Source organism: Oryctolagus cuniculus, chromosome 7, assembly GCF_964237555.1.
Source record: "Oryctolagus cuniculus chromosome 7, mOryCun1.1, whole genome shotgun sequence".
NCBI lineage: Eukaryota > Metazoa > Chordata > Mammalia > Lagomorpha > Leporidae > Oryctolagus > Oryctolagus cuniculus.
Genome location: NC_091438.1, coordinates 69327334 through 69354195, shown reverse-complemented (window position 1 = coordinate 69354195; position 26862 = coordinate 69327334). Strand labels below are relative to the sequence as shown.

The window sequence follows — 26862 nt, the reverse complement described above, 5'->3', positions numbered from 1 at the left end:
TGAGAGAGAGACAGACAGAGAAAAAGGTCGTCCTTCCATCGATTGACTCCCCAAATGGCCACTACAGCCAGCACTGCGCCGATCTGAAGCCAGGTGCTTCCTCCTGGTTTCCCATGCGGGTGCAGGGGCCCAAGTACTTGGGCCATCCTCCACTGCCTTCCCAGGCCATAGCAGAGAGCTGGACTGGAAGAAGGACAACCAGGACTAGAACCCGGTGCCTATATGGGATGCCAGCACTGCAGGTGGAGGATTAACCAAGTGAGCCATGGCACTGGTCTGTGCGAACATGTTTCTCACAAAGAATCTCCTTCATCCCTCTCCAGAAGAGAAAACACAAGAAGCAGCACCTGGTGCAAAGCCCCAGTTCCTGCTTCTTGGATGTGAAATACCCAGGATGTTACAAAATCACCATGTTTTTTAGCCTTGTACAAATGGTATTTTCATGTGTGGCCTGCTCCATTGTCCTCTGCCAGCCTTTAGGAGGAAAATACAGAGGGATCTTCCTTCAGAAGGAAGCAGCACTAAAAACACCTTGAAGTACTAAAGCACTAAAAGCACAGTGGGAAACAGTCCCAGTAAACACATTTTCGATATCAAAAAAAAAAAAACAAAAACAAAAACAAAAAACATGCCAGTGCCCCAGCTCACTTGGCTAATCCTCCGCCTGCAGCACCGGCACCCTGGGTTCTAGTCCCGGTTGGGGCGCCGGATTCTGTTCCGGTTGCTCCTCTTCCAGTCCAGCTCTCTGCTGTGGCCTGGGATGGCAGTGGAGGATGGCCCACGTGCTTGGGCCCTGCACCCGCATGGGAGACCAGGAGAAGTACCTGGCTCCTGGCTTCGGATCGGCACAAGCACGCCAGGCCGTGGCGGCCATTTTGGGGGTGAACCAACGGAAAAAGGAAGACTTTTCTCTCTGTCTCTCTCTCACTGTCTAACTCTGCCTGTCAAAAAAAAAAAAAAAAAAAAAAAAAGAAGGCAAAGTTATTACATTTGTAGTTAGACTATTTGGAGCAAAAAGACTTTGCTCATACAATCCTGTAGTGTGGCCAGCAGCTCTGGGAACCACAGGAACTACAACTTTGATACAGGATGGCTTTTCTGTTTGGGAGAGTCATGGTTTCAAAGGGGTAGAGCAAAAACCCTGATACTTTTTCTTTTCTTTGTCAGTCCTTCACATGGATCAGGACGTAAGCCCAATCATAAAGGTATAAAATGGAGAATAGAGTAACTGGAATCCCAAGTTTCTAGTCAAAGGACTGAAAGGCAGACCTATGGAACTAGGAAGTAGTATAGAAATCATGGAGGGTAGGATCCTAGGGTATTCTCAAAGTTGTTTATGAACCCCAAGGAGCACCCACAAATCACTAATACCTGGAAGTGATTCTCCTTAGCACAGCAAACAACCTCAAGAGCCAAATTATCCAAGAAAGGACCTCCTAAAACGCAGACTGAGTGGCACAAACCTGAGACTCATTCAAAGAGAGCTGCATGCAGTCTTTGAAAACTAAACTGATGTTGGAACCAGAGCCCACAAAAGGCAGACATATAATCATATTGTGAATATTGTGAATTTAGCCTAACGTTCTGCACTGAATTACCTACCACATGACCCAGAATTCTGTAACATAAAATTCAAAATGTCAAGGCTACAATCCAAAATTACTTGACAGAATACCACAAAAATTTCTAACTTGCTGAAGAAAAACAGTCAACAGATGTCAAAGTAAAGATGACATCAATGTTAGAATTATCCAACAAAGATCTTATGGCTGCTATTACAGAAATGTTTGAACAGCAATAACAAATAATACAGCAACAAATGTTAAAATAGGAAATAGAATATATAAAATGAACCTATTGTAAATCTTGGAATAGTTAGCAAAATTTTAAAAACATATAGAACAGACTCACTAGCAAAATGGAGAAAAAGGGGAATGAGTCAGTGAAGTTTAAACTACATCAATAGAAATTTTGCACCCTCAGTAACAGAAAAAATAGATTTAAAGGAACAATGATTAGAGCTCAAAATGTGTGGGGGGAAAAAAGTCATACATTAATATTATCACAGTTCCAAAAGAGAATAAAGTATCCCATGCCTAAAAAATATTTGAGGAACAAGTGGGTGTTTGGCCTAGTGCCACACTGGAGTGCCCAAATTTGCTGACTCCTGACTCTAGCTTCCCACAAAAGCAGACCCTGGAAGGCAGCAGTGATGTCTCAAGTCATTTGGTACCTGCCACCCTTGTAGGAGACCTGGATTGTATTACCCTCTCCTAGCCTACCCAGCTATATGCAAAGCAAACCAGCAGATGAGAGTTCTGTCTCACTGACATTCAAGTAAGTAAAAATAAAACAAAAAACCCCAAAAAACAAAAAAAAAATTCGAGAAAATAATAGCTGCAAACTTCCCAACGTTTAATGACATAAACCCAGATTCTAAATGCTGATTAATCCCCAAATAGATGAAATCCAAAATATTCATACCACATCAAACCATTCCAATCAAAGTCTCAAGCTCTTTTGCAGGTAACAAGCTCATTGCAAAATTTATATGAAAGGCACAGAAACTAGAATAGCTCCAACAACTTTGAAAAATGAATTAAGTTAGAGGCATCATCCTATCTGTTTTTAAGATATACCATAAAGCACCAGTACAAGTCCTGGCTGCTCCACTTCCAATCCAGCTCTCTGCCATGGCCTGGGAAAGCAGTGGAAGATGGCCCAAGTCCTTTGGCCCCTGCACCCACGTGGGAGACCCGGAAGAAGCTCATGGCTCTTAGCTTTGGATCGGCCCAGCTCTGGCCTTTGCAGCCATTTGGGATAGAAGATCTCTTTCTCTCACTCTCTCCCCGCCTCTCTGTAACTCTGCCTTTCAAGTAAATAAATAAATCTCTAAAACTAAAATAGTGAAGATAGTGTGGGGAAGAAGGATACACAGACCAACAGAACCATAAAGAGTGTCCAGAAACAGTCAAAATCATCCCTAGCTAACTGATAATCCTATGTAGAAGAAAAATCGTTGTTTAACAGCCAACAAATTTACTAAGCAAAGAGGTCTGATAAACTGATTAAGTCACAGAAATACATAGAGTTGGATTAACTGGCATTCATCAAAGCTATTTCTATTTTGAACTGACAAAAAGTATAAAACTCTGGTCAAGAGAGATAATAAGTAGAGTATTACTGAAAATTAGTAAGGGTCTAGCTTTGTTATGCAGTGAGTCAAGATGCCCATATCCATACTGGAGTGCTGGGTCAAGTCCTGGCTACTCTGCTTCTGATCCAGCTTCCTGCTAATGATCCCGAAGAAGTATCAGAAGGTGGCCCAGGTATTGGGCACCTGCCACCCATGCAGGAGACGAGGATACTTGGGAGTGAACCAGCAGATGGAAGATATCTGTCTCTCCTACTCTCTCTGACACTCTGCCTTTCTTTTCTTTTCTTTTTTTTTTTTTTTTAAAGATTTTATTTATTTATTTGAGAGGTAGAGTTACAGACAGTGAGAGGCAGAGACAGAGAGAAAGGTCTTCCTTCCATTGGTTCACTCCCCAGATGGCCGCAACGGCCGGGGCTGCACCGATCCGAAGCCAGGATCCAGGTGCTTCTTCCTGGTCTCCCATGCGGGTGCAGGGGCCCAAGGACTTGGACCATATTCTACTGCTTTCCCAGGCCATAGCAGAGAGCTGGATTCAAAGAGGGGCAGCCGGGATTAGAACCGGCGCCCATATGGGATGCTAGTGCCGCAGGAGGAGGATTAACCAAATGAGCCACGTTGCCGGCCCTGACACTCTGCCTTTCAAATAAATAAATAGAATTAGATTGAGACTATACACAATATATAATGGCATATTAACTGAATTACATGATATGATGAATCTTAGCTAATCCATTGTTGCCTTCAAACTTAAGTTGTTTAAAATTTTATTTTATAATCAGCAAGTTTTCCATTTATCTGCTTGGGTATGAAAGATGCTATTTAATGCCAAAAAGCAACTGTACATGGCTGGCTGAACATTTATAAGTAAACAATTACCTAACCTTCAAAATATAGCACAATATGAGCCACATAATTAGGATGTCAGCTAACCAAGACAGCCAATTTAGAAGAATGTTATTTTGTGGCACGTGCTCAGCTGAGCTTTAAATATGTAGGACTGCTGGGCAGAGATTTAGTCTTACCCACTCTGTTTATGGGTCATGATACCAGCTGTTGTCACACAACTTGTCCTAGTCAGGACTGCTGTCTTTTAAGAAAAAGGAAAATTATAAAAACAATATGTGATGTGTTACCAGTACTTTATCTGCTTTTCTTGCCATTCCTGGCATTTCTTCACTTTAAAGCTGGGATTCAAGTGACTCACATTCCAGTTACCTCTCCGTCATACTCTGTAACAACCACTTTGTATAAGTTGGTTTCATCAATTAAAACCATTTTTCAATGATTCTGTCTATGGACGCCTACTGAAAAGTCCAGCTTGGTCTGCTCCATGTGTGTACAGTCTGGAGAGCTGCCAAAAGAGCCGCAATGACAGACAATATTACAGGAAAAACCTCACTGGAGGAAAACAAACATGGTTGAGTCAAGCTCTTTCTTTGTGGTCACTTGTTTTATATGCAGTACATAAGCCCAAAGACTTGTTTAATTTGTTATACAAATATATATATACATCCATAGATGACTAAAATTAATATCAGACAATAGGATATGTCTATATTCAGACTCCATCGATGCTTTGAGATTCTGAGCTATTTTCTGGAATGGAAAACAGACTTAGCATCTCCACCTCCAGCGGATGCAGGCTGCCTCCTGTGATGATCAGGGAATGCAATGGTTCTCCCAAGTCCACAGTACACATTTGCTGTAAAGTGCCTGCTGCAATTTTCTGGTCCTCTGCTCCAACCCTGGCTAAGCCGACACACAGTGTCTCCTCAGTGATTGCTATGAAGGAAAAAAAAAAAGATACTACCATTCAGTTCGGCAAATGCATCATCTTGTCCAACATTCAAATTGGCATTAGTATCACAAGCATATTTAAAGAACCCACAATTATCTTAAATTTCTTTAAGTACTCATTATGGACCAATTATCCATTGAGTTTTCCAAGACTTTTTTGAATCATTTGCACTACCCAATACGTAATGAAGTATTTCCCAACTATACCCTTTCAGAATTCCAGAGGCATATATGAGTTCAAATTGTTAGGTCTGATAAACAAGTAGCTGCATCCATACTCTTTACCACTGCATAACATTTGTTTTTAAACAGATTGAAGAGACTGTGTTGTTTTTTTATTTATGTTTTTAAGAAACTAACTTGAGATATGTTCATATTCACCAAGATACTCTAGAAAAACCATGGGATACAAAGTAAATACATAGCTTCAGTTTCTGCTTGGCCACCTAATTAGATACTCAACAAACTTCAATTTCTCTCTCTCTTTTTTTTTTTTTTTTTGACAGAGTGGACAGTGAGAGAGAGACAGAGAGAAAGATCCTTTGCCGTTGGTTCACCCTCCAATGGCTGCCACGCTGCAGCCAGCGCATCCGATGGCAGGAGCCAGGTGCTTCTCCTGGTCTCCCGTGGGGTGCAGGGCCCAAGCACTTGGGCCATCCTCCACTGCACTCCCGGGCCACAGCAGAGAGCTGGCCTGGAAGAGGGGCAACCGGGACAGAATCCGGTGCCCCGACCAGGACTAGAACCCGGTGTGCCGGTGCCGCAAGGCGGAGGATTAGCCTAGTGAGCCGTGGCGCCAGCAATTTCTCTCATTTTTTAGCTCAGTATTCTTTCTCTTAAATGGTGGTTGTAAGGGCTAAGACACTGGATGTGAGAGTGTTAAACCACAGAGCACCTAACAGGTAGTGAATAGTAAGATATTTCTAGTGCTTTTAAGTTCAAAATAACCAAGCTTAGTTATACTAAGAATGATACTTTAGTACTATTCAATTTAGTGGTATAAATGAAAGGCTGGCCCTTTAATGGTTCTGTTATGTAGTTGGGAAAGTTGTTCTGCTTGAACAATATCAAACTGGGGCAAGTGGTTCAGACAAAGACAAGCAGGTGGGCAAAATCTCTGTACAAAGTTATGGATGTACAACATCATTGCAGCCAATTTGCTTTATGAATGTAAAATGGCCTACTAATATAAAGAAAACACACAATGGTCACTCAAGAATCTCTTAACATATCTTTTCTCTCACAGGACAGGCAGTCAGCACCTGATAACAGAATAACAGATTCATTTAGGAATCTCTCAAGACTTACTGCCAATAAACATTTTATCATGTACCATATACTCTGTCTATATATTAGAAATATAAATTTTGTTTTTACTCTAAAGAAAACTATTCCTATCTCAATGTTGAGAATGAGAAACAGTAGAATAAACATATTTTTGCAGAATAGGTATCATTAATTACAGCTTAAATTTGATTTTGTATTTTGCCAAAATATCTATACATTAACATATGTACATCAAATCTGATTCATATTTAATTTGTGAAAAAGCCTCACTTTCTGGAATGGTGTTAATTTTACTATAAAGAATTCTAATATTTTTCTTTTGGTACAAGTTAAAGCCTGTGAGATTTAAGTTAAAGTTAGAGGGAAATAAGACAAGAAACGGTACATTGCACACTGAGTCTTGCTCCAGAGGTGTAAATCATATGTGTCAGATGTTAAATCACATACATTTCTAAATGCAGCAGTGGAGGAATAACATGAGAACTCTTGAATACCTGGTTCTTCCCCTCGTATTCTTTGATTTTGCACAATCTCCAAAAGCTGCTGGGCTGCCTGGTTGACACTCATATACCGAGGAGGTTGATAGATCTTCCTTCCCCTGTAATGATAATACTAGATGCAATCTGTCCTAGCCATGAAATTACATAATACATTATTAAAGCAATTACTCCCCCAGGTATGCTGAAGCACCACAGTCTATATTCTGTTTGAAGTTTCCTCATGATGCCTACTTTAAATATACACTAAAGCATGGGTACAGTGATGGTTTTGTTTAAATTTCCTAAGCTTTTTAATCATGCTACTTCACATGTCCTCTGATGTTACTGAAATGATGGCAGATATAAAATTCTAACAAATACAGATGTCTAAAGTCAAAGTTATCTTTATTCAAAGTGATGCCTTAGGCAAAAATAATTCTAAATAAATGGCAACTTCTATACTCTTACTAAATGAAATTCTTTAGTGTTCTCTTTATTACCAAGGTTAGCCTATTTTTACTCTTTTCGCTTCTTGCTCTAAGAAAACTAAACTAAAGCAGTAAAACTCTGAAATCTCCCTGAATGGTTACTTCTGTATGCCTCAAAAGCCTAGCAGCTTTGCTCAGTAAGCATAATAATAAAGACAGCTCCTGTAGCTTATAAAACAATTCATCTAGATTATTTTACTGTCAAAACAATTCTCAGTCTGTGCTATCCAAAATAATATAATACAAATCACAAAAATAACAGTTAAAATTTTTTAAACTTAAAATTTTCTAGTGGCCACATTAGCAAAAGTAAAAAATGGCACATTTGATGTTAATGACACATTATCAATATAAACAAAATATATTTAAGTCTGATATGCACTTATAGCACATTTAATTAACTTACTTATCCAAAGATATATTTATTTATTTGAAAGGCAGATTTACAGAGAGAGAGAGAGAAAGACAGATCTTCCATTTGCTGTTTCACTCCCCAAATAGCCGCAATGGCCAGAGGTGGGCCAATCCAAAGGCAGGAGGCAGGAGATTCTTCTGGGTCTCTCCTATGTATGTGGGGACCCAAGAACTTGGGCCATCCTTCTTTGTTTTCCCAGGTGTGTTAGCTGGGAGCTGGAATAGAAGTGGAGCAGCCTGGAATTGAACTGGTGCCCATATGGGATGCTGGTGTCACAAATGGCAGCGCGACCCATGACACCACAACGCAAGCCCACACACATCTTAATTTAGATGTTAAATTTTTTTTGGAATTACTTGATATATATTTAAATTTCTTAAAATTTATGGCATAAAAATAGATTTACCAACTGAAATTAATTCAAACTTAAAATTTTTCCAATTTAAATGGAGTATCATTCTTAAACTAATTAAAATTAAATAAAAATTCAACTCCTCAGTCACATTAGCCACATTTCAAGTGCTCATTAGCCACATGTGGAGAGTGGCTATTATATTAACTACTGCCTCCATAAGCAAAAATGATTAGTACTACCATTAATATATGAGGAAAATAAGGTTCAGAAATAGAAGTGACTTGCCCATGAACAAGCAACTAGAGACAGACTCAGGATCATATTCATCTTCTGCTCCCATGTACTAATTCATTCCAAAAATATTTACTAATTGCCTACCAGATACCCACCACTATTCTCAGCACTGAGTCTATGAAATCTACTGTTATTTCCACTCTATCACGCTAGGTATCACTTCATAATAATAAAAGTATTTGATGTTTAACTTTTAATGAAAGCTGATTTTCAACAATCTCTGTAACTCAGGTCATTCAAGCAGAATGTATTGAATTACTTAAGGAATTAAAGTAGATGGAAGCATTCTCAGAATGAGAACTTACTTGATTAGATTTTCCAAAGACTGTTCCTTTACTTTGATGTCTGAAAGGAAGTGAAAATTTGTTCTTTTAATTTAATTAAGAACTTTATTATACACAATTCTATGTATAAGAGTTATCTAAAATTGGGGGCAACTTTCTTCCTACGTCTCCCAAAGCTCTCTTTCTTCACAGTTGTGTCTTGCCACTTTCATAAGGAAATACATAGAAGAGTGAAAACTTGTGGTTGTGTAAAGGTTACTGGTTAGGAAACAAACATGAGCTTGGCCCTGCTACCATCCTGCAGGGATCTAATTTCCTGTTGGGAAAGAAGACAAAGGAAAGAATTAAGTATTGGCACATATACTATCTAACAGCTAATCATAATCTTTGTTTTCAGTTCAACTAGCTGGTAACTGCAGAAACCCAACTGAAAAGTCTTGTTACATTCCTGTTCTTACCAATTTTTCAAGCACCGAAATGAAAGCTTCAATGGATGTAGCACAAATAGAAAAAAGCCTATTACCATATTTTGAAAAGAAACTTGCTTTCTTATAAATGGGGAAACATTTCATAGCTTGAGTAGGGCTTCAGAGCAGCAACCGTGTGTCGGACACTGTGCCAGCACTTGAGTAATAAAGGGACCTGACCAGACATCATCTCGTCGGTCATCAAGCCTGACAGACCAAGCCTCACGAAATAGGCGATTCCTCATACTTTTAAATCACTGATGGTCAGTGGAACTACTTGGTAAAAGGTAAAAAGCAGTATCTCTCTACATCCTCACAGGAACTCCGTACACAACAGCAACAGCAACAGCAACAGCTGCTTCCTGTTTTACATGCCAAAAACAAATGGTTCAGCCAAAGTTTGTTTTTGCAAAAATAAATATAGTGCAACTGAGAACTGAAGAGTATTTGATAGACTTCTGTAGCTTTCCTAAGTGTTTATAAAACATTTTTCTTTTAAAGTATACTAAAAAGATTGCTTAGAAAATATAGCAGAGATTAATCTCATATATACTTTTTTTTTTTTTTTTTTTTTTTTTTTGACAGGCAGAGTGGACAGTGAGAGAGAGACAGAGAGAAAGGTCTTCCTTTTGCCGTTGGTTCACCCTCCAATGGCCGCCGCTGCAGCCGGCGCACCGCGCTGATCCTGGCAGGAGCCAGGAGCCAGGTGCTTTTCCTGGTCTCCCATGGGGTGCAGGGCCCAAGCACCTGGGCCATCCTCCACTGCACTCCCTGGCCATAGCAGAGAGCTGGCCTGGAAGAGGGGCAACCGGGACAGAATCCGGCGCCCCAACCGGGACTAGAACCCGGTGTGCCGGCGCCGCAAGGTGGAGGATTAGCCTATTGAGCCACGGCGCCGGCCTCATATATACTTTTTTAAATGTTCTTGGAATGAGCACCAAAAGTACTTTTCAAGTTTGAAATACCAGTATTTTATATTTCTACTTGTCTGGTACTTATATGAAAAAATGAATATTTGTTACTGTAAATCTGACCTTCAATATAATTTACATTTAATGGTGTAAGGATTTACATTTCTTTTAAATGATGTTTATGAGATTTTAAAAAATTTAACACATTTATTATTCATTTACCTTGGGTTTCTAAATGTTCATTGTTATTAGAAATATCTATACAACTAATGCTTTTATTAACCTCAGATTACATCAGATAATTGCTCTTGTCTTTCTAAGTAAGTTTTATATTTTTTGTGGTCCTCTACCATGGTTTATTCTCAGTAATCAATACAAGGTTTGGAATGTAACAAGCATACTAATTTAAGAGAACCTAAACCCATACTAATTTAAGTGAAGAGAATGTAATATGATTAAATGATGAGATCCATGGTTTGAGGATTTGGAATCATGACATCCTACATTTCACACCCTGTTCCTGCTTTTGTTTAAGGAGCAAGGAAGATACATTGTTTAACCTTGTTTGTCTTTTCCCAGGAAAGCTAAGAAAAGAGACAGCTCTTAGAAAGAAAACTCAAGAGCCAAAGTTCTGGTTTGCCCTTCCTGTCTCTCTATACAACAGAACTTAATTGTTCTTTAAACTTTCATGTGCATTAATACATTGGTTCCAAATTAGATTACAAAACTCTGAGGAAAGGATCCATGGCTAAAATTCAGTATTCCAAAAGAATCTAACTCCATGTTGAGTACAGATTAAGCACTCAATAAATACTTAAAAATAATTTTTTTACCTGTGTTCCTAAAGTTTTCCAAAAAATAAATGGGGATTGCTTTCCTTCCTTCCATTGTTAGTGGATGTATGGAAAGGTTATCAGGTAGCCTGCCTCTTAGAGTCTTCCTCTATTTTTAAACTCTCAATCTTCTTGTAAAACACACATACACTCTAGTATCTGAGCTCCAATAATTCACCATATTTCATCCCTCAGTTACACATACTTGTGTAATAGCTTCACCGACCGTTCTGTGTTGACCTTCTGTTTCTGGGCTTCAATAGACATAAGCCTTGGCTAACAAGATGAGTATATCTGATGGTACAGTCCATACCAATTAATGAAGTGCTTTCAGGTGTTCTGGTTAGTAAAAACTAAAAAAAGTTAAGACCCTTTTCTCTTTTCACATGGAAAATCCAAGGACAAAACTATAAAGCTAATTAATTATTATTAATGAAACACTAAATCACACTGGCAAAAAAATAGAACAGGAAAATATATTGTACCAGCTAATGATATGTGCAATATAGATAGGCATAACCCAAAAAAGAAAATGTTAGAGAAGCATTTATGGCCTGATCTAGGTCTGGGATTTATAGGACAAATGGAATGTACTCTGGCTAGAATTAAATGAACTAGCAAGAGTTAAAGATTTCTGGGGTAATAACCAAGTCTGACAAAAAACTTCCAACCAATTAATGTCCATAAATATTTATTGAACAGCTACACTGTGCCAGATTTCTAGACATTAGGAAGACAGCAATAAACAAGACAAAGTTCTAGCTCTTATGAAGTACGGAAGAAATAAATCAAGTTGGTAAGATAATTCAGATGGGTTATATGACTATGAAGGAAAATAATGTAATGGGAAATAGCGTTACTGGGGGGCGCAGGGCACAGTACATGAGATTAGATAAAATTTCACTCTAGATCAGGACATGGCAAATTCTTTAAAAGCAAAAATTTAGGTTGAGGGACATAAGGCCTCTGTCACAAACACTCATTGCTATCATTGTAGCTCCAAAGTAGCCACAGATTAAAATACATAAATGAATGTGTGTGGGTGTGTTCCAGTAAACCACCTTTACAAAACAAGCAGAAAGCCAGAATGGATTCATGGGCACTGAATATTAATTTCCAATTTCTATGGGGTGGGGAGGCTTTTTTCTGCCAAGGGCCAATTGGCTATGTATAACATCATTTGTGGACCACACAAAATTATTAACTTAAAAATCAGCCTGCTATAGATTTACAGAATTCCAAGTCCCACTTGCAGTTGCCTTGGGAGGGCCAGACCAAGTGATTCCGCAGACCTTACATGGACTGCAGACCAGATGTTCAGCACTCCTACAAATGCCAACCATTGGTAAAAGTGAGTTATGAACTTCTTTTATTAAGACATACTGATTGTCTTACAAAATTGATGTACAAAATTATATACTATTGAACAGCTGAGAACTGGCTATATTATGCAAATAACTTGAAAGTTTTTGACAGATAGAAACTTTTCCTAATGTTTTGAGTATCTGTATTATCACAGAGGTCAACATCATGGGTTCATCCTTGGCTCTTTCCCTAGGGGTAGGCATTCTGCTCAGTGACTTCACATTGTGTATCATCAAATTAGTACAATTTGAAACATGAGCCCAGGACTGATGTCAGTATGTGAGTTTTTGTAACCAGTAAATGATGGAGTAATCACATGAGTGAGTACAAGTATTTATGAACTTTTCAGTAATCTGACATACAAAAGATTGAAAATTATAGAACAATTTTTTTTTAACAACAAACAAAGGTATCCTGGACTTTCATCACAAATTTTAGAGGCCTGGCTCTAAACAGCTCTGGGAGGACGGGGAGATTATTCCCATTTAATAAATGTGAAGGCAAAGATAATGGCATGTTTATAATATTCTCCAGATAATTAGTATGAGTACCGGGATTATGTCTTCGGATACCAACTGTAAATAATATATCAAAGTCATCAAAAATGTTAGTTAGCTATACTCTGTTCATCAGAGATTAAAGCTTTGAAACCAGTATTTCTTTTTACAACATATGCTAATAGAATAGGTGCCTACTAATGAACGTGAACCAGTTCAATTTCAGAGACTGCTTGAAAGCAAAGTCCATTCTTGTCTAAAGCTCAGTATCATTAGCCTTGCCCACAACAATAGCAATCTCAGTTGTTTCCACAAAGAAAAAGGATGTGGGCAGGATAGTGCAATGTAAAGAGCTGGAAACAGCAGACTTTGTAGATTCTACCAGTTTGCCACCAATAATCAGCTGGAGGACTTTAGGGAAATGATTCAATATTCTGGCCCTCAACTTCATCTGTAAAACAGGTCTCAGTAAGATAATTTTGAGGTTTTCTAGATCAATCATTTTGTGATTCTGATAGCATTAATACTGTAGTATGCAAAGAACAACCCTAGGAAAATGTGGCATGGTGCTTGAGAAGACTTTTGCTCAATATAAGTCTGTTGAACTGGAATACACTAAAAAAAAAGGAACCTGATGGACAAATGTCAAGTAGGAAAGTTGGAGAAGATCTATCAGGTCATATAAGGGAGAGTAACATGAAATGTACATGCAGGAGTAGCCATGTGGTATTGTAGAAGATGCCTGTCTCCCTGGGAGTCTGGCATACAGTGTAGCATGCACATTACTTTTAGTTAGTTACAGTTTTCAACTTAACACAAAATCAAAATATGAACCATATGACAACTTCACATTGCAACTCTAAGGAAACTCCAAAACCCTTACCTAGTAAGCATAACGTGTGCATGCCATTTTCTCTGTTCTTCTTTACTTTGTCAAAGAAGCTTTCGGGTCTCCAGGTATCTGTCCAAAAAACAATAGACACTGTCTCTCCAAAATTATACAACTAAAAAAAAAAAAAAAAACATGAATTAGTGATGGAACAATTCACTAACTACTAGTTCATAAACAAGAAGAGAATTTAATCCCTTTATAACCAAATAAAAAATGAGAACCAGACTGGAGATGGCTCAGGAGTCTAATCTGTCAGAAAGAAAAGGGAATAAACATTGGTTCAAAGAGCTGGTGTCCTTCTGAGGCATCTTTCCTCAGGAAGCTTCTAGCATACTTTATGCCTTCAAGATAGGAACATGTGCAGCCAATCCGTAATTCAGCTATGTAGCCACTACAAACATCGAAACACACAGAACCCATAAGGGAAAAAAATACCTCAGACATCAAAGCAGTAAGAGCAGTTTTCACAAGGCTAATATTATTATTCACTTTTTATAGACTGCCAAGATCAATTGATTACCCAAGGTCACACAGCTAATTGTTAATAAAAAAAAAAGAGATACTTGAACCTAAGTCTGAGGGAATGCTCCTTTCTACCCTCTCATTTCAATAAAATTCACCATTGTATACTCACTGCAGTCATTGCTCAAAACCTGCACTCCCTTTACATACCCAAGATTCTATTTGTTCCTTCACTACAACCTTCAATGATGAAGGCCTTTCCCCTAACATCTTCCTTCTCCCTTCAGTGGCTTACCCCATTTCGCCATGACTACAACGGTGAAGTCTGCTTTCTGATGCAGGCTGGCTGCACCAGTCCAATTGAGTCTGATTACAAATCATTTAAAAAAAATATTGATTGATTTGAGATGTAGAGTTAGAGGAAGAGAGAGAGAGAGAGACAGATAGAGATCTTCCATTTGCTGGTCCACCTCCTAGAGGGCCACAGGGGTCAGGGGCCAGGCTGATGCTAGGAGCCAGGAGTTTCTTCCAGATCTCCAATGTGGGTGGCAGGGGCCCAAATACTTGAATCATCTTCTGCAGCTTTTCCCAGGCCATTAGCAGGGACCTGGATCAGAAGTGGAGCAGCCAGCACACAAACTGGTACCCATATGGGATGCTGGTGTTGCAGGTGGCAGTTTACCCGTTATGCCACAACGTCAGCCCCTGAATCCAAATCTTATCCTGAGGAAATTTAGTTTTGAATACTGACCCTGCAACTTGTTAGCTGTGAGACATTAGTCTAAACCTAGAAGGATATCTTTAAAAGTTCATAGGAAAAATGGAATTTTAAAATGCTTATTTTGGTGCTCCCCCCCAAAAAAATTAAATGCAAGCATACAAGTGTCTTCAAAAAGTTCATGGGGCTAGCTAGCACTGTGGCATAGCAGGTAAAGCCACCACTGCCTGCAGTGCTGGGGTTCCACATAAGCTCCAGTGCAAGTCCTGGCTGCTCCACTTCCTGTCCAGCTCTCTGCTGTGACCTGGGAACGCAGTAAAAGATGGTCCAAGTCCTTGGGCCCCTGTACCCATGTGGGAGACCTGGAGGAGGCTCCTGGCTCCTGGCTCCTGGCTTTGGATCAGCCCAGACCTGGCTGTTGGGGAGTAAAGCCATTTGGGGAGAAGACCTCTCTCTCTTTCTCCCTCTCTGTAGCTCTGCCTTTCAAATAAATAAATTAATCTTAAAAAAAAAAAAAAAGAAAGAAAAAAAAAGGTCATGGGGCATGCATTTAGCATAGCACTTAAAGACACTCACATCTCCACATCAGAGTACTTGGGTTTGCTATCCAGCTCTGACACCTGGCTCCAGGGGCTCCTGACTCCAGCTTCCAGCTAATGCAAACCCTGGAGGCAGCACATGATAAGTAGTTGGGTCCTTCCCACAGACATGGGAGACCAGGACTGAATTCCTTGCTCCTGGCTTGGCCTAGTCCTAGCTGTTAAGGGAATTTAGGGAGTAAACCAGCAGATGGGCACTCTCTCTCTCAAATAATTACTTCAAAAAGTTCATGAAAATGTGCATTACAAATTAATTATGCATTAATTTCAAAAATTTTTGCATAACAAAAAACATTTTAAAGTCCATTTTCCATGAACTTTTTGAAGTATTCTCAGATATCTTAAAGTAGTAATAATGATAAAATAAAATGAAATACTATTCATCCCATCCCTAGCACTGTGAGCCTCAGATAGCATGGAAAAGTTACTCAAATGGTGAAGCAGTATGCTAATACTAATTCTTAGGTAGGCACTGTGTAAAGGATATTTATTTCAGACTTAACGCATGATAAAATACAATACTAAAGTTTTATATAAAGATTTAATATTTAAACAGTGCTTGAGAGAAGTTATCAAAGAACTATAAACATTAGGCACAGAAAATCACATCTAGCCTTCTGCCACAAATTGTGATTTCATGTAGCTTTCTAAATCTTATGTTCTTCATTTGAAAATAAGAAACTTATCTGGAGCAGAGATTGGTCATTCTCTGTTTCCAGTAGCTGAAGGCTCTCAGACCACAGGCTGTTGCAAGAAATGAAGGACAGATGGGAGGGAAACTTAGAAGGTGGGATACTAAGGGTCTTTGTCCCTCATCCCCTAGAAAAGCTCAACATTCCTTGCTCATCCCATAGGAGCGCCAGTTCAAGTCCTGGCTGCTTCACTACCGATCCAGCTCTCTGTTAGGGCCTGGGAAAGCAGTAGAGGATGCCCCAAGTCCTTGGGCCCCTGAATCTGCATGGGAGACCTGGAGGAAGCTCCTGGCTCTTGGCTTTGGATTGGCTCAGATCCAGCTGTTGCAGCCATTTGGGGAGTGAACCAACAGATGAAAGACCTCTCTCTCTCTCTCTCTACCTCTGCCCCTCTGTAACTCTGCATTTCAAACAATAAATAAATAAATCATACACACACACACACACACACACACACTTTAAGAACACAAGTTCTCATGTAACTTCAAGTATTCATTGTCATGAATCTTCCTGCCACATGTAATAAGATTTCTCTGTGAAAAAATGTATTTTGAGTTCCAAGGTGGTATTCCAGGAATACATCATCCTGTGCCAATCTCCCAGGTATGGCCCCGGCCCTGTTGAGAAATTCTATTATTGTTACTATTCTTGAGAGGCAAGTTTACCCAACAAACATTCACATGAACTGTGTGCCAGGTATTATGTTGGTTTAAGGGTACTGGTAGAACAGAGCTCAGGATTTCATAGGGTACACAGTCTGCAGGGCAGGCTTAGGCTCTGGAGTCATGGCATTGGTTCTTGCTAGCTGAGTGATCAAGTCAAATAGCTTTCCTGACCCAAAAGAGGAACACTCTTGCAAAATGAGTACAGAAACTATAACCTAATAATGCTTGAGGGTTGAACGATAACAAAGTATGCAGTGTCTACTAAAGCCTTGCACATGTTGAAGATTCAGTAAATGTCAGGAATTTGATGATGCAATAAAGATAATGTTTGTAATAATGATATGTAGATGTTCTAAAATACTAGGACTTACTATAATTTAACTGTTTTCCTTATTATAGTGTGCTCAAAAATGTTACTAAATATTTGCAAAACCACATTATTTAATTCTGAAAAGTTCAACTATTTACATTCTAAAATATATAATTGCTGTTTCTGATCAAATTTTCAAGTATTAGGTTGCAGGCATTTGGGGCAGTATTTAAGTCACTGCTTAGGGTGCCCACATCCCATAGCAGAGGCTGTGGGTTCGAGTTCTGGCTTTGCTTTTGAAGCAGCTTCCTGCTACTGAGCATCCTGGAAGGCAGCAGGTGATGGCTCAAACTTGTGTCCCTGCCACCCATGTTGGAGACCTGGACAGAGTTCCAGGCTCCCGGCGTTGGCAGGTCTAATCTCTGCTTTTGTGGTCATTGAAAGAATCGTTTACAGGTGATCTGTTGCTCTCTGCCTTTCAAATAAGTACATGGAAAAAAAATTTAACATTGGTATTATTCCATGAAAAAAACTTCATGGAATAACAATTACATTAAAAAAATTTATACATACACTTATTTTTAAATACTTTAAATATTAAAAGTCATGGAAAGAGTTATAGAAATAACTAAGTTCTTCATTTAAAAAGAAAATGAGGAACTTTAAAAGAACTGAGATGCTAGTCACATACAGGCAACAACTGAAGCATTCTGTGTAAAAGTGTCTTTGAATTGTCTAATTTGGGAGGATTAAGGAAAACCCCATACAAGCAGTGCTTTCCAGGACACTGATTTATAAACCGTAACCACTCCTGTGGTGTAGTGCAAACTTCTTCAATGAATCTAGGGACATTATGCAAGCTGTTTCACCATTTGGATGTTACTACGTCAAAGAACAGAAGGATCAGTACTTTCTGTTTCACCATCCAAGGACTTACCAGAAAAGCATAAAAAGGAACTGTCAAAATCATAGTGAAAAGACTTGAAGTTGCAGAAGCCTAATTACTAAGCTGTCTTTCAACAGTAAGCAACTTTTCCTTCAATCACTTCCTAAATGTGTGCAGTGGCTGAGGTAGACCAGGCTGCAGCCAGGAACCCAGAATTCAATCCAGGTCTCTCAAGAGGGTAGCAGGGATCCAAGTACTGGAGCCATCACCTGCTGCCTAGCAGAGTATGCATTAGCAGGATGCTGGAATTGGAAATGGAGCTGGCAGTTAAACTCAGGCACTCTGATATGGAATGTGGGCTTCTTAAGTAATCTTAACTTCTGTGCCAAATGCTTGTGATACCCCCCTCCCTCCTGGGCTTTTAAAATTTAATTAACATATTTTTATTTATTGGGAAGGCAGAGACAGAGTAGTCAGTAAGCTGACTAATTTTAACCTAGATATAATTTGTAGAAAAAGCAATTTACTAATTTGTTATTAAATTACATTTCATCTAATTATTGACAACAAAAACAAAAAATAAAAAAAGTATTCAACTCAAATCCATCCATTATATATAGGCCACTGTTCACCTAAGTGAGAAGATGTAAAAGAAAGACAAATCAGCCTAGGGAGTGGTAATAATTAACAAATATGAGATTCAGACTCATAGCCTCTGTGGCTTCTTTTTTTTTTTTTTTTTTTTTTTTTTGGATAGGCAGAGTTAGACAGTGAGAGAGAGACAGAGAGAAAGGTCTTCCTTTTTCCGTTGGTTCACCCCGCAAGCAGCCACTAGGGCCGGCGTGTTGCGGCTGGCGCATTGCGCCGATCCAAAGCCAGGAGCCAGGTGCTTCTCCTGGTCTCCATGTGGGTGCAGGGCCGAAGAACGTGGACCATCTTCCACTGCACTCCCGGGCCACAGCAGAGAGCTGGACTGGAACAACCGGACAGAATCCAGTGCCCCGACCGGGACTAGAACCCAGGATGCTGGTACCGCAGGCTGAGGATTAGCCTAGTGAGCCGCGGCGCCGGCCATCTGTGGCTTCTTAAAAGAGGATAAAAGCTAGATCTTAAGGACACATAAGATTTACAGTAGAGAAGTGCAGTGTGGCAAAAGAATGCAATGGTATGAACAAATCGCCAGAGATGGGAAGTCTTGGGCAATATTTAGAATGGCATGAAGCAGTTCTCTAGAAATAGCTAACATACCTGACTTGTTTGCCTCTAAGTATCTCTACATCTGACCAAGTGCCAATTCCTGTCAATTCCAGCTGAACAGTTGATGAAACTGCCTCATTTCTTTCCCTGTCAACTTAGCTTGAGCTTTCAGAACCATATATCTGAATGATTTTAGTAGTCTGCTGACTCAGCTTGGTGCCACCAATTTGTCTCCTTTCAGAAGCTTGGTTAAACTTCACTTTATAATTAGGCTGAAGGTTTTTGATATTCTGCATTACAAATAAAAACCTTCTGTCATTTTTAAGTTTAAAAATCTGTTAAGAAATCTATCGTGTAGATGGAAAAACTCAAAGACGTAACTTGCAAATACTTCTATTAAGTACCACATGTATTTTACACATATGTGTTTCCTCAAGCAAATCATTTAAATCTGAGGGGTGAGAGGAATCCAGGCTAGCAGAACTCAAAATATGCAGCACAAAACCATATAACTCAGAGCGACTAGTTTTCTCTTTGACACAGAATATCCATCTTGAGGTTGTTTCATTATTTTTATCAGCACATGCATTTTATGTAACAATGGTTTCCCTGACATTGAGAAAGAGACTAAGAGAGACTTCAGGGCAACATTCATACCATAAAGAGTCTAGGAGAGGCCGGCACCGCGGCTCACTTGGCTAATCCTTCACCTGCGGCACCAGCACCCAGGGTTCTAGTCCCGGTTGGAGTGCTGGATTCTGTCCTGGTTGCTCCTCTTCCAGGCCAGCTCTCTGCTGTGGCCTGGGAGTGCAGTGGAGGATGGCCCAGGTCCCTGGGCCCTGCACCCACATGGGAGACCAGGAGGAAACACCTGGCTCCTGGCTTTGGATCGGCGCAGCGCGCCGGCTGTAGTGGCCATTTGGGGGGTGAACCAACGGAAGGAAGATCTTTCTCTCTCTCTCTCTCTAACTCTGCCTGTCAAAAAAAAAAAAAAAAAAAAAAAAAAGAGTCTAGGAAAAAGACAAACTTAATCATGCTCTACCCACATCATCAATTTCATAATTAACCATGGTCTTGAAAGCACAAGAAGTCTGGACAAGGCTATTAGTGACAGAAGCCAACTGCTTTGGCAATGACAAGACAACCAAGGAAAACATCAGAAGCCAACTGCATAATGGTATTAAAAAGTTCTAGCTCCATAGACAAGGCTTTTGGGAAAGGACCATAGTAACTGCGGTAGTGCAGATGGGAGAGGGCTCATCTTGTTTCCTATCAGTATGGCAGAAATGCCTCTTTAAATCTCCTTAAATTCCAACTCTCTTAACAGAAAGTGACTTCAGGTTCACTTCTTTGAATTTCTCTTATACCCCACCCCCTCCATGCAGTCCAAGACATCAACATCTCTCCTCTAAACAACTATAATAGCCACTTCTTAATGAATTTCTGCTATTCCAATCCTGCCTGGCAGGAATTCAAATTTCCATATACCAGCCAATGATAATTTTTAAAAAACATTTATCTACTATGTTCCTAAATTTGTATATATATTATATATAATATTATTTATGTATATCACTTATATATATGCACATATAGAGAGAGTAAGTGATGTTTCTATATATATATGCTTTGTGTAAAGTCCAATCAGGATAATTTTTTTGTTTATTTTTTCCCAGAAACCTTTTATTTAAGGTATGAAATCTCATGCATTTCAAAAATACAACTTTAGTAACAGTGATTCTTCCCATCCTACCCACCCTACCACCTGCTCTCCCATTCTTCTTCCTCCTCCCTCTCCTATTCCCATTCTTATTTTTCACTAAGAATTATTTTCAATTATTCTTTACTAAGATCTACTTTAATTATACACAGAAGATTAATTCTATACTAAGTATTCAATAAATAGGATGAGAAAATAACTGCTCCCCAATAGTTTTATTTCTTTTGATTTCTTCTATGACCCACTGTTCATTCAAGAGCATGTTGTTCAGCCTCCATGTGTCTCCACATGTTCTAGAGATTCTTGAGTTATTAATTTCCAGCTTCATGCTATTGTGGTCAGAGAAGATGCATGGCACAATTTTGATTTTTTTGAATTTGCTGAGACTTGCTTTATGGCCTAGTTTGTGGTCTATCCTAGAGAAAGTTCCATGCACTGATGAGAAAAATGTGTATTCCACAACTGTAGAACAAAAAATGCTGTAGATATCAGGTCCATCTGGACTCTAGTGTCAATTAACTGTTGTTTCCTTGCTGATTTCCTGTCTGGTTGATCTATCCATTGCTGAAAGTGGGGTACTGAAGTCCCCCAGTACTATTATAAGGTTGTTTCTGTCTTCTTTTTTTCCATTAACATTTCTTTTAAATAGCCAGATGCCCTGTAATGAGGTATGTATACATTTATTATAGTCACATCTTTCCATTGAATTGATCCTTTAATCATTGCATAGTGCCCTTCTTTGGCTCTTTTAACAGTTTTTGTGTTGAAGTCTATTTTGTCTGATATTCGGATGGCTACGGCAGCTCTTTTTTTGGTTTCTGTTAACATGGAATATCTTTTTCCATCCTTTCACTTTCAGTCTGCATGTTATCTTTGTTGGTGAGATGTGTTTCTTGTGGGCAGCAAATAAATGGGTCTTGTTTTTCAATCCATTCAGCCAGCATCTTTTACCTGGAGAGTTGAGGCCATTTATATTTTTTAAGTTTTTTTTTTTTTTTTTTTATTTATTTATTGAGAGGTAGAGATGTAGACAGTGAGAGGGAGATACAGAAAGGTCTTCCCTCCATTGATTCACTCCCCAAATGGCTGGAACTGCCGGAGCTGCACCGATCCGAAGCCAGGAACCAGGTGCTTCTTCCCGGATTCCCATGTGGACACAGAGGCCCAAGGACTAGGGCCATCTTCCACTGCTTTCCCAGGCCATAGCAGAGAGCTGGATTGGAAGAGGAGCAGCCAGGACTAGAACCAGTACCCATATGGGATACCAGCGCTGCAGGTGGAGGATTAACCTACTGCACCATGGCGCTGGCCCCAAGGCCATTTATATTTAAGGTGACTATTGATAAATAATGACTTGGCCCTGCTATTTTTTCATAAATATTCCTATTGTTTACTATAGATTTCCTTTGTACTTTTATTGGGAGATTCTCTGCCTTCACCTTCTTTCAGTGATGGCCATGTTTCTGTGTGTAGCACATCTTTATGAATCTTTTGTAAGGCTGGACAAGTGGTGACAAATTCTTTAAATTTCTGTTTGTTATGGAAGGTCTTTATTTTGCCTTCTTTCATAAATGAGAGCTTTGCAGGGTAGAGTAATCTGGGCTGACAGTTTTTTTTCTCTTAAGTCTTGGAATATATCTCAACATTCTCTCCTAGCCTGTTGAGTTTCTGATGAGAAGTCAACTGTGAGTCTATTTGGAAATCCTCTGAAAGTAATCTGGCATTTTTCTTGAGCACGTTTTAGAATCTTTTCTTTATGTTTTACCATGGAGAGTTTGACTACAATGAGTTGCGGTGAAGATATTTTTGGTTATGTCTATTAGGAGTTCTATGTGCTTTCTGTTTTTGGACGTCCCTTTCTTTCTCCAAATTAGGAGAAATTCCTGCAATTATGTCACTAAAAAGGCCTTCTAATCCAGGTTCTCTTTCCATGCCTTCAGGAACTTCTAAGACTCATATGCTGGGTCATTTGATAGTATCCCATAAATCTCTGACACTGTTTATAGTTTTCTAGTTTCTTTTTTAAATTTTTTTTGTTCTGTGAAATTTCCAGAGATTGTTTTTCTAACTCGGATATAATTTCTTCTGTTTTACTGAGTCTATTCTTAAGGCTTTCCATTGCATTTTTTATTTGTTCAACTGAATCCTTCATTTCTAATATTTCATTCTGATTTCTCTTTAAAATCTCAATTTTGTGAGGAAAAATTTCATTGATGTCATGTATGGATTTCTTCAATTCATGATTTTGCTTCTGATTACTTGTAAGTAATCCTAATCAGTTGTTTTGAATTCTGTTTCCAGCATTTCTTCAATCTCTTCATTTTCACATTATAGTATTGAAGTGTTGCTGTGTTCTTTTGGGGGCTTCATGTTGTCTTCCTTATTCTTGTTTCTTGAACTGCTGATTTTATTTTTAGACATTTGTGGAGATACTTTTTTTTCACCCTGTGATGACTTTTATCTTTGGACTATGCCTCTGTGGATGCATGGAGTGTCTGCTTCAAGTGAATACCCTGGGACGTGTGCTGGGTTTGGTCAGGGAGCTCTCAGTGCTCCAGGATGAGGGGAGGCCCAAGGTGATACCCAGATTGGGCATGGTAAATCTGTTTTTTCTTTTCATTTTTATTTTTTTAATAAGAAGAGAGGTTTAATCTGCTCTGTTGGCATAGTCTCATGTTCGCCTCCTCTCCTCCAAGAAGACCAATGCCTGGGTACTAACCCCAGGGGGTACAATATTCATCTATGCTGCCATAAGAACCACACAAAGGATCCATCCAGTTCTCGGTGTGAGCACGGATCCCACATCCATGACCCTCACCAGGGAGTCAGGGAGCCCTGAGTGTGTGGAGCCACCCACAGTGACTGCCCAGAGACCCAGCCACACCCTGCACCATCACATGCAACCACAGTGTTTTCACAGTCCCAGCACACAAGATTCCCACTGTCATAAGCACCTAGCCTCCTGTCAGTTCTCCCAGCCAGACTCAAGTGTCTCTTCTGGGCTGGTTGCTGGGAGCATGGATATAAGCTGGAATAGCTGTCACATATATCTAAATGGTGCCCACCCCATCTCGGCTAGTTACAGGACACTGGTGCTGGGTGGTCAGGGAGAGAGAAACATGCCTCCCTTTTTTTCCCTCTAGGTTGGCAGGTATACTGTCCTCCATAAGGCTCCAAGCTGGACTCACACAAGCCTCTTCACACAGCCTTTCGCCAGTGGCTTTGGCTGCTGCAGTGTGGTCTCATCTCATTCTCCAAAGCTGATGCTGAGGCTGGGGTCTGGAGTTGTACACACATCCACACACGTTGTACACGTCCACAGCCTCCATGTAGGTACACAATGTGCTTCTAACTTGCACAGAGTTTGCTCTGCTGTTTTCTCCCTATCTCTTCCCTGAGACTGCACTTTCTCCATGTTTTTTTAACTATCATTCCTAGGCTAGAGTAATAAACTCCCTCCCTATTCCACTACCATGGTCTCTGCCAATCAGGATAAATTTATCTGTCTCCTCAAACATGTATTATTTCTTTATGGTGAAAACATTCAATCCTTTCTTCTAGCTTTATTTTAAAAAAAGGGGGGGGGTACATTATCATTATCTATAGATATCCTACTATACAAAAGAACACCAGAACTTCTTATTCCTATCTAAGTATAATTTAGCAGTACCCATTAATCAACCTTTTCCCAGTCCTTCCTCTCCTGCATCCCCCAGCCTCTGGTAACCACTCCCAACTTAAGAGATCCATGAATTATTTTATTTATTTATTTTTTTGCTGAACTAAAAAATAATTTTATTTTATTTATTTTTAACAAACTGTAATTTTAATTAGTTTTTAATGGATTCAATGTGATTTATAGATACAATTCTAAGAACATAATAATATTCTCTTCCTCCCTCCACTTCTCTACCTCTCACCCTCTTTCTTTTTCCCTTTGTTATTTTTTCTTTCTTTTATATTTTAAGATTTATTTTACTTATTTGAAAGAGAGTTACAGAGAGAGGTAGAGACAGAGAGAGAGGTCTTCCATCTCCTGGTTCACTCCCCAGATGGCTGCAATGGCCAGAGCTGCACTGATCAGAAGCCAGTAGCTTCTTCCAGATCTCCCACATGGGTGCAAGGGCCCAAAGACATGGGTCATCTTCTACTGCTTTCCCAGGCCATAGCAGAGAGCTGGATCAGGAGAGAAGCAGCTGGGACTTGAACTGGGGCCCATATGGGATGCCAGCACTTCAGGCCAGGGCTTTAACCTGCTGTGCCACAGCACCAGCCCCTGTTAGTTTTTGAGATAACATATTTTAGAATGATGTTACAGGGGGCTGGCACAGTGGCACACTAGGTTAATCCTCTGTTTGCGGCACCAGCATCCCATATGGGTGCTGGTTCTAGTCCCTGTTGCTCCTCTTCCAGTCTAGCTCTCTGCTGTGGCCCGGGAGGGCAGTGGAGGAAGGCCCAAGTACTTGGGCTCCTGCACCTGCATGGAAGACCAGAAAGAAGCACCTGGCTCCTTGCTTTGGATCAGCGCAGCACATCAGCCGTAGCGGCCATTTGGGGGATGAACTAATGGAAGGAAGACCTTTCCCTCTGTCTCTCTCTCTCACTGTCTCTAACGCTACCTGTCAAATTAATTAATTAATTAAAAACATCAAAAAAAAAAAAAGAATGAGTTTGCCTCATGTTTAAAAAAAAAAAAAAAAAGAATGACGTTACAGTAAAAAGGCTTAATACTTCACCGAATAAGTCATTTAACCAGTAAAAAGAAGACTTTAGTTTAGTGGGAATATAGACAACAGCTATAAATAATAATTGAATGGAAAAATGACCATTTCATTCATATATAGTAAATTTTAATATATTTAAATAAATTTACTAGTATATTATATTATTGTGTATTATATTATTATATATTATATTATATATTATATTATCAATGAACTTTTAGAAGTAGTCTTGAATATTAAAATTGGGTATGACCTTAATAGCTTATGTGAAGACTGTCAATCTCACAGTAAATCTCTTCCCAAATACCTTCACCCATTTTAAACATGAGAACAATTACCTCCCTATCAGTGAGGAGGATCAGAAGGCAGACAGGGTCACCAATTTTTACTTCAAGCCAGTCTGGATAACATAATTTATTGGATTTTTTTTTAATGCTTATGCTTAAAATTTTTTAAATGTTAATAGTTAATGTAATTTAGAGCAAATATGATAGGACAAATGGCTAGCTAACTTTCCTCATCAGATATATAATTAAAACCGATGTGAATTAAAATTGTTCCATTAGCTTTGATTTACACATCTTTATCTGTTACATAATATACTCCCTTCTTTGTTTCCTTTCTTCAAGTAATGATCAATTCTTAAAAGATAGCAGTCTATAAGGAAAAATACTGAGTAGAGAATTAACAGGCTGCTTTTGCTTTTTAATATATATTTATTTACAAGACAGAGAAAGAGAAAAAATTAGAATAAGAACGAGCTCCTCCATGCACTGGCTCACTCTCTGATGACCCCAACAATGGGGACTGGGCAGACAGAAGCTGGAGCTGAGAACTCAATCAGTGTTTCTCACATGAGTTGCAGGAATCGAAACCATCTAAGCCTTCACCACTACCTCCCCGGGTCTATTCTAGTAGGAAGCTGTAGGTAGACAGAACCAGGCAACAAACCCAAGTACTCCAATAAGGGATGCAGATTTAACCACTAGGCTAAATGCTTGCCACAAAATCAAGAATGTTTACCGGCACCAGCGCTGTGGCACAGACCTGCAGCGTCAGCATCCCTTATTGGCGCCAGTTTGAGTCCTAGCTGCTCCACTTCCAATCCAGCTCTCTGCTATGCCTGGGAAAGCAGTAGAAGATGGCCCAAGTCCTTGGGCTCCTGCTCCCACGTGGGAGACCCAGAGGAAGCTCCTGGCTCCTGGCTTCGGATTGGTGTAGCTCCAGCCGTTGTGGCCATCTAAGCAGTCAATCAGCAGATGGAAGACCTCTCTCTGCCTCTGCCTCTGCCTCTCTGTAACTCTGCCTTTCAAATAAATAAATAAATCTTTAAGAAAAAAAAAATAAGAATGTTTATCACATCTTTGC

General features: G+C 39.5%; 1 protein-coding gene across 6 annotated transcripts in view; it reads right to left on the bottom strand.

The window, feature by feature from the left end:
- Positions 1 to 3904: 3904 nt before the first annotated feature.
- Positions 3905 to 26862, bottom strand: part of DPH5 (diphthamide biosynthesis 5) — a 38248-nt gene continuing 15290 nt past the window's right edge. For all 6 annotated transcript variants that reach the window (XM_070077978.1, XM_008264811.4, XM_008264810.4 and 3 more), the window contains exons 5-8: positions 13513 to 13633; positions 8578 to 8617; positions 6736 to 6839; positions 3905 to 4939 (exon numbers count right to left, since the gene is read on the bottom strand). In XM_070077978.1, coding sequence (XP_069934079.1) covers positions 4716 to 4939; positions 6736 to 6839; positions 8578 to 8617; positions 13513 to 13633 — 489 coding nt within the window. In that variant the 3' untranslated portion in view covers positions 3905 to 4715. The remainder of the gene's footprint in view (positions 4940 to 6735; positions 6840 to 8577; positions 8618 to 13512; positions 13634 to 26862) is intronic.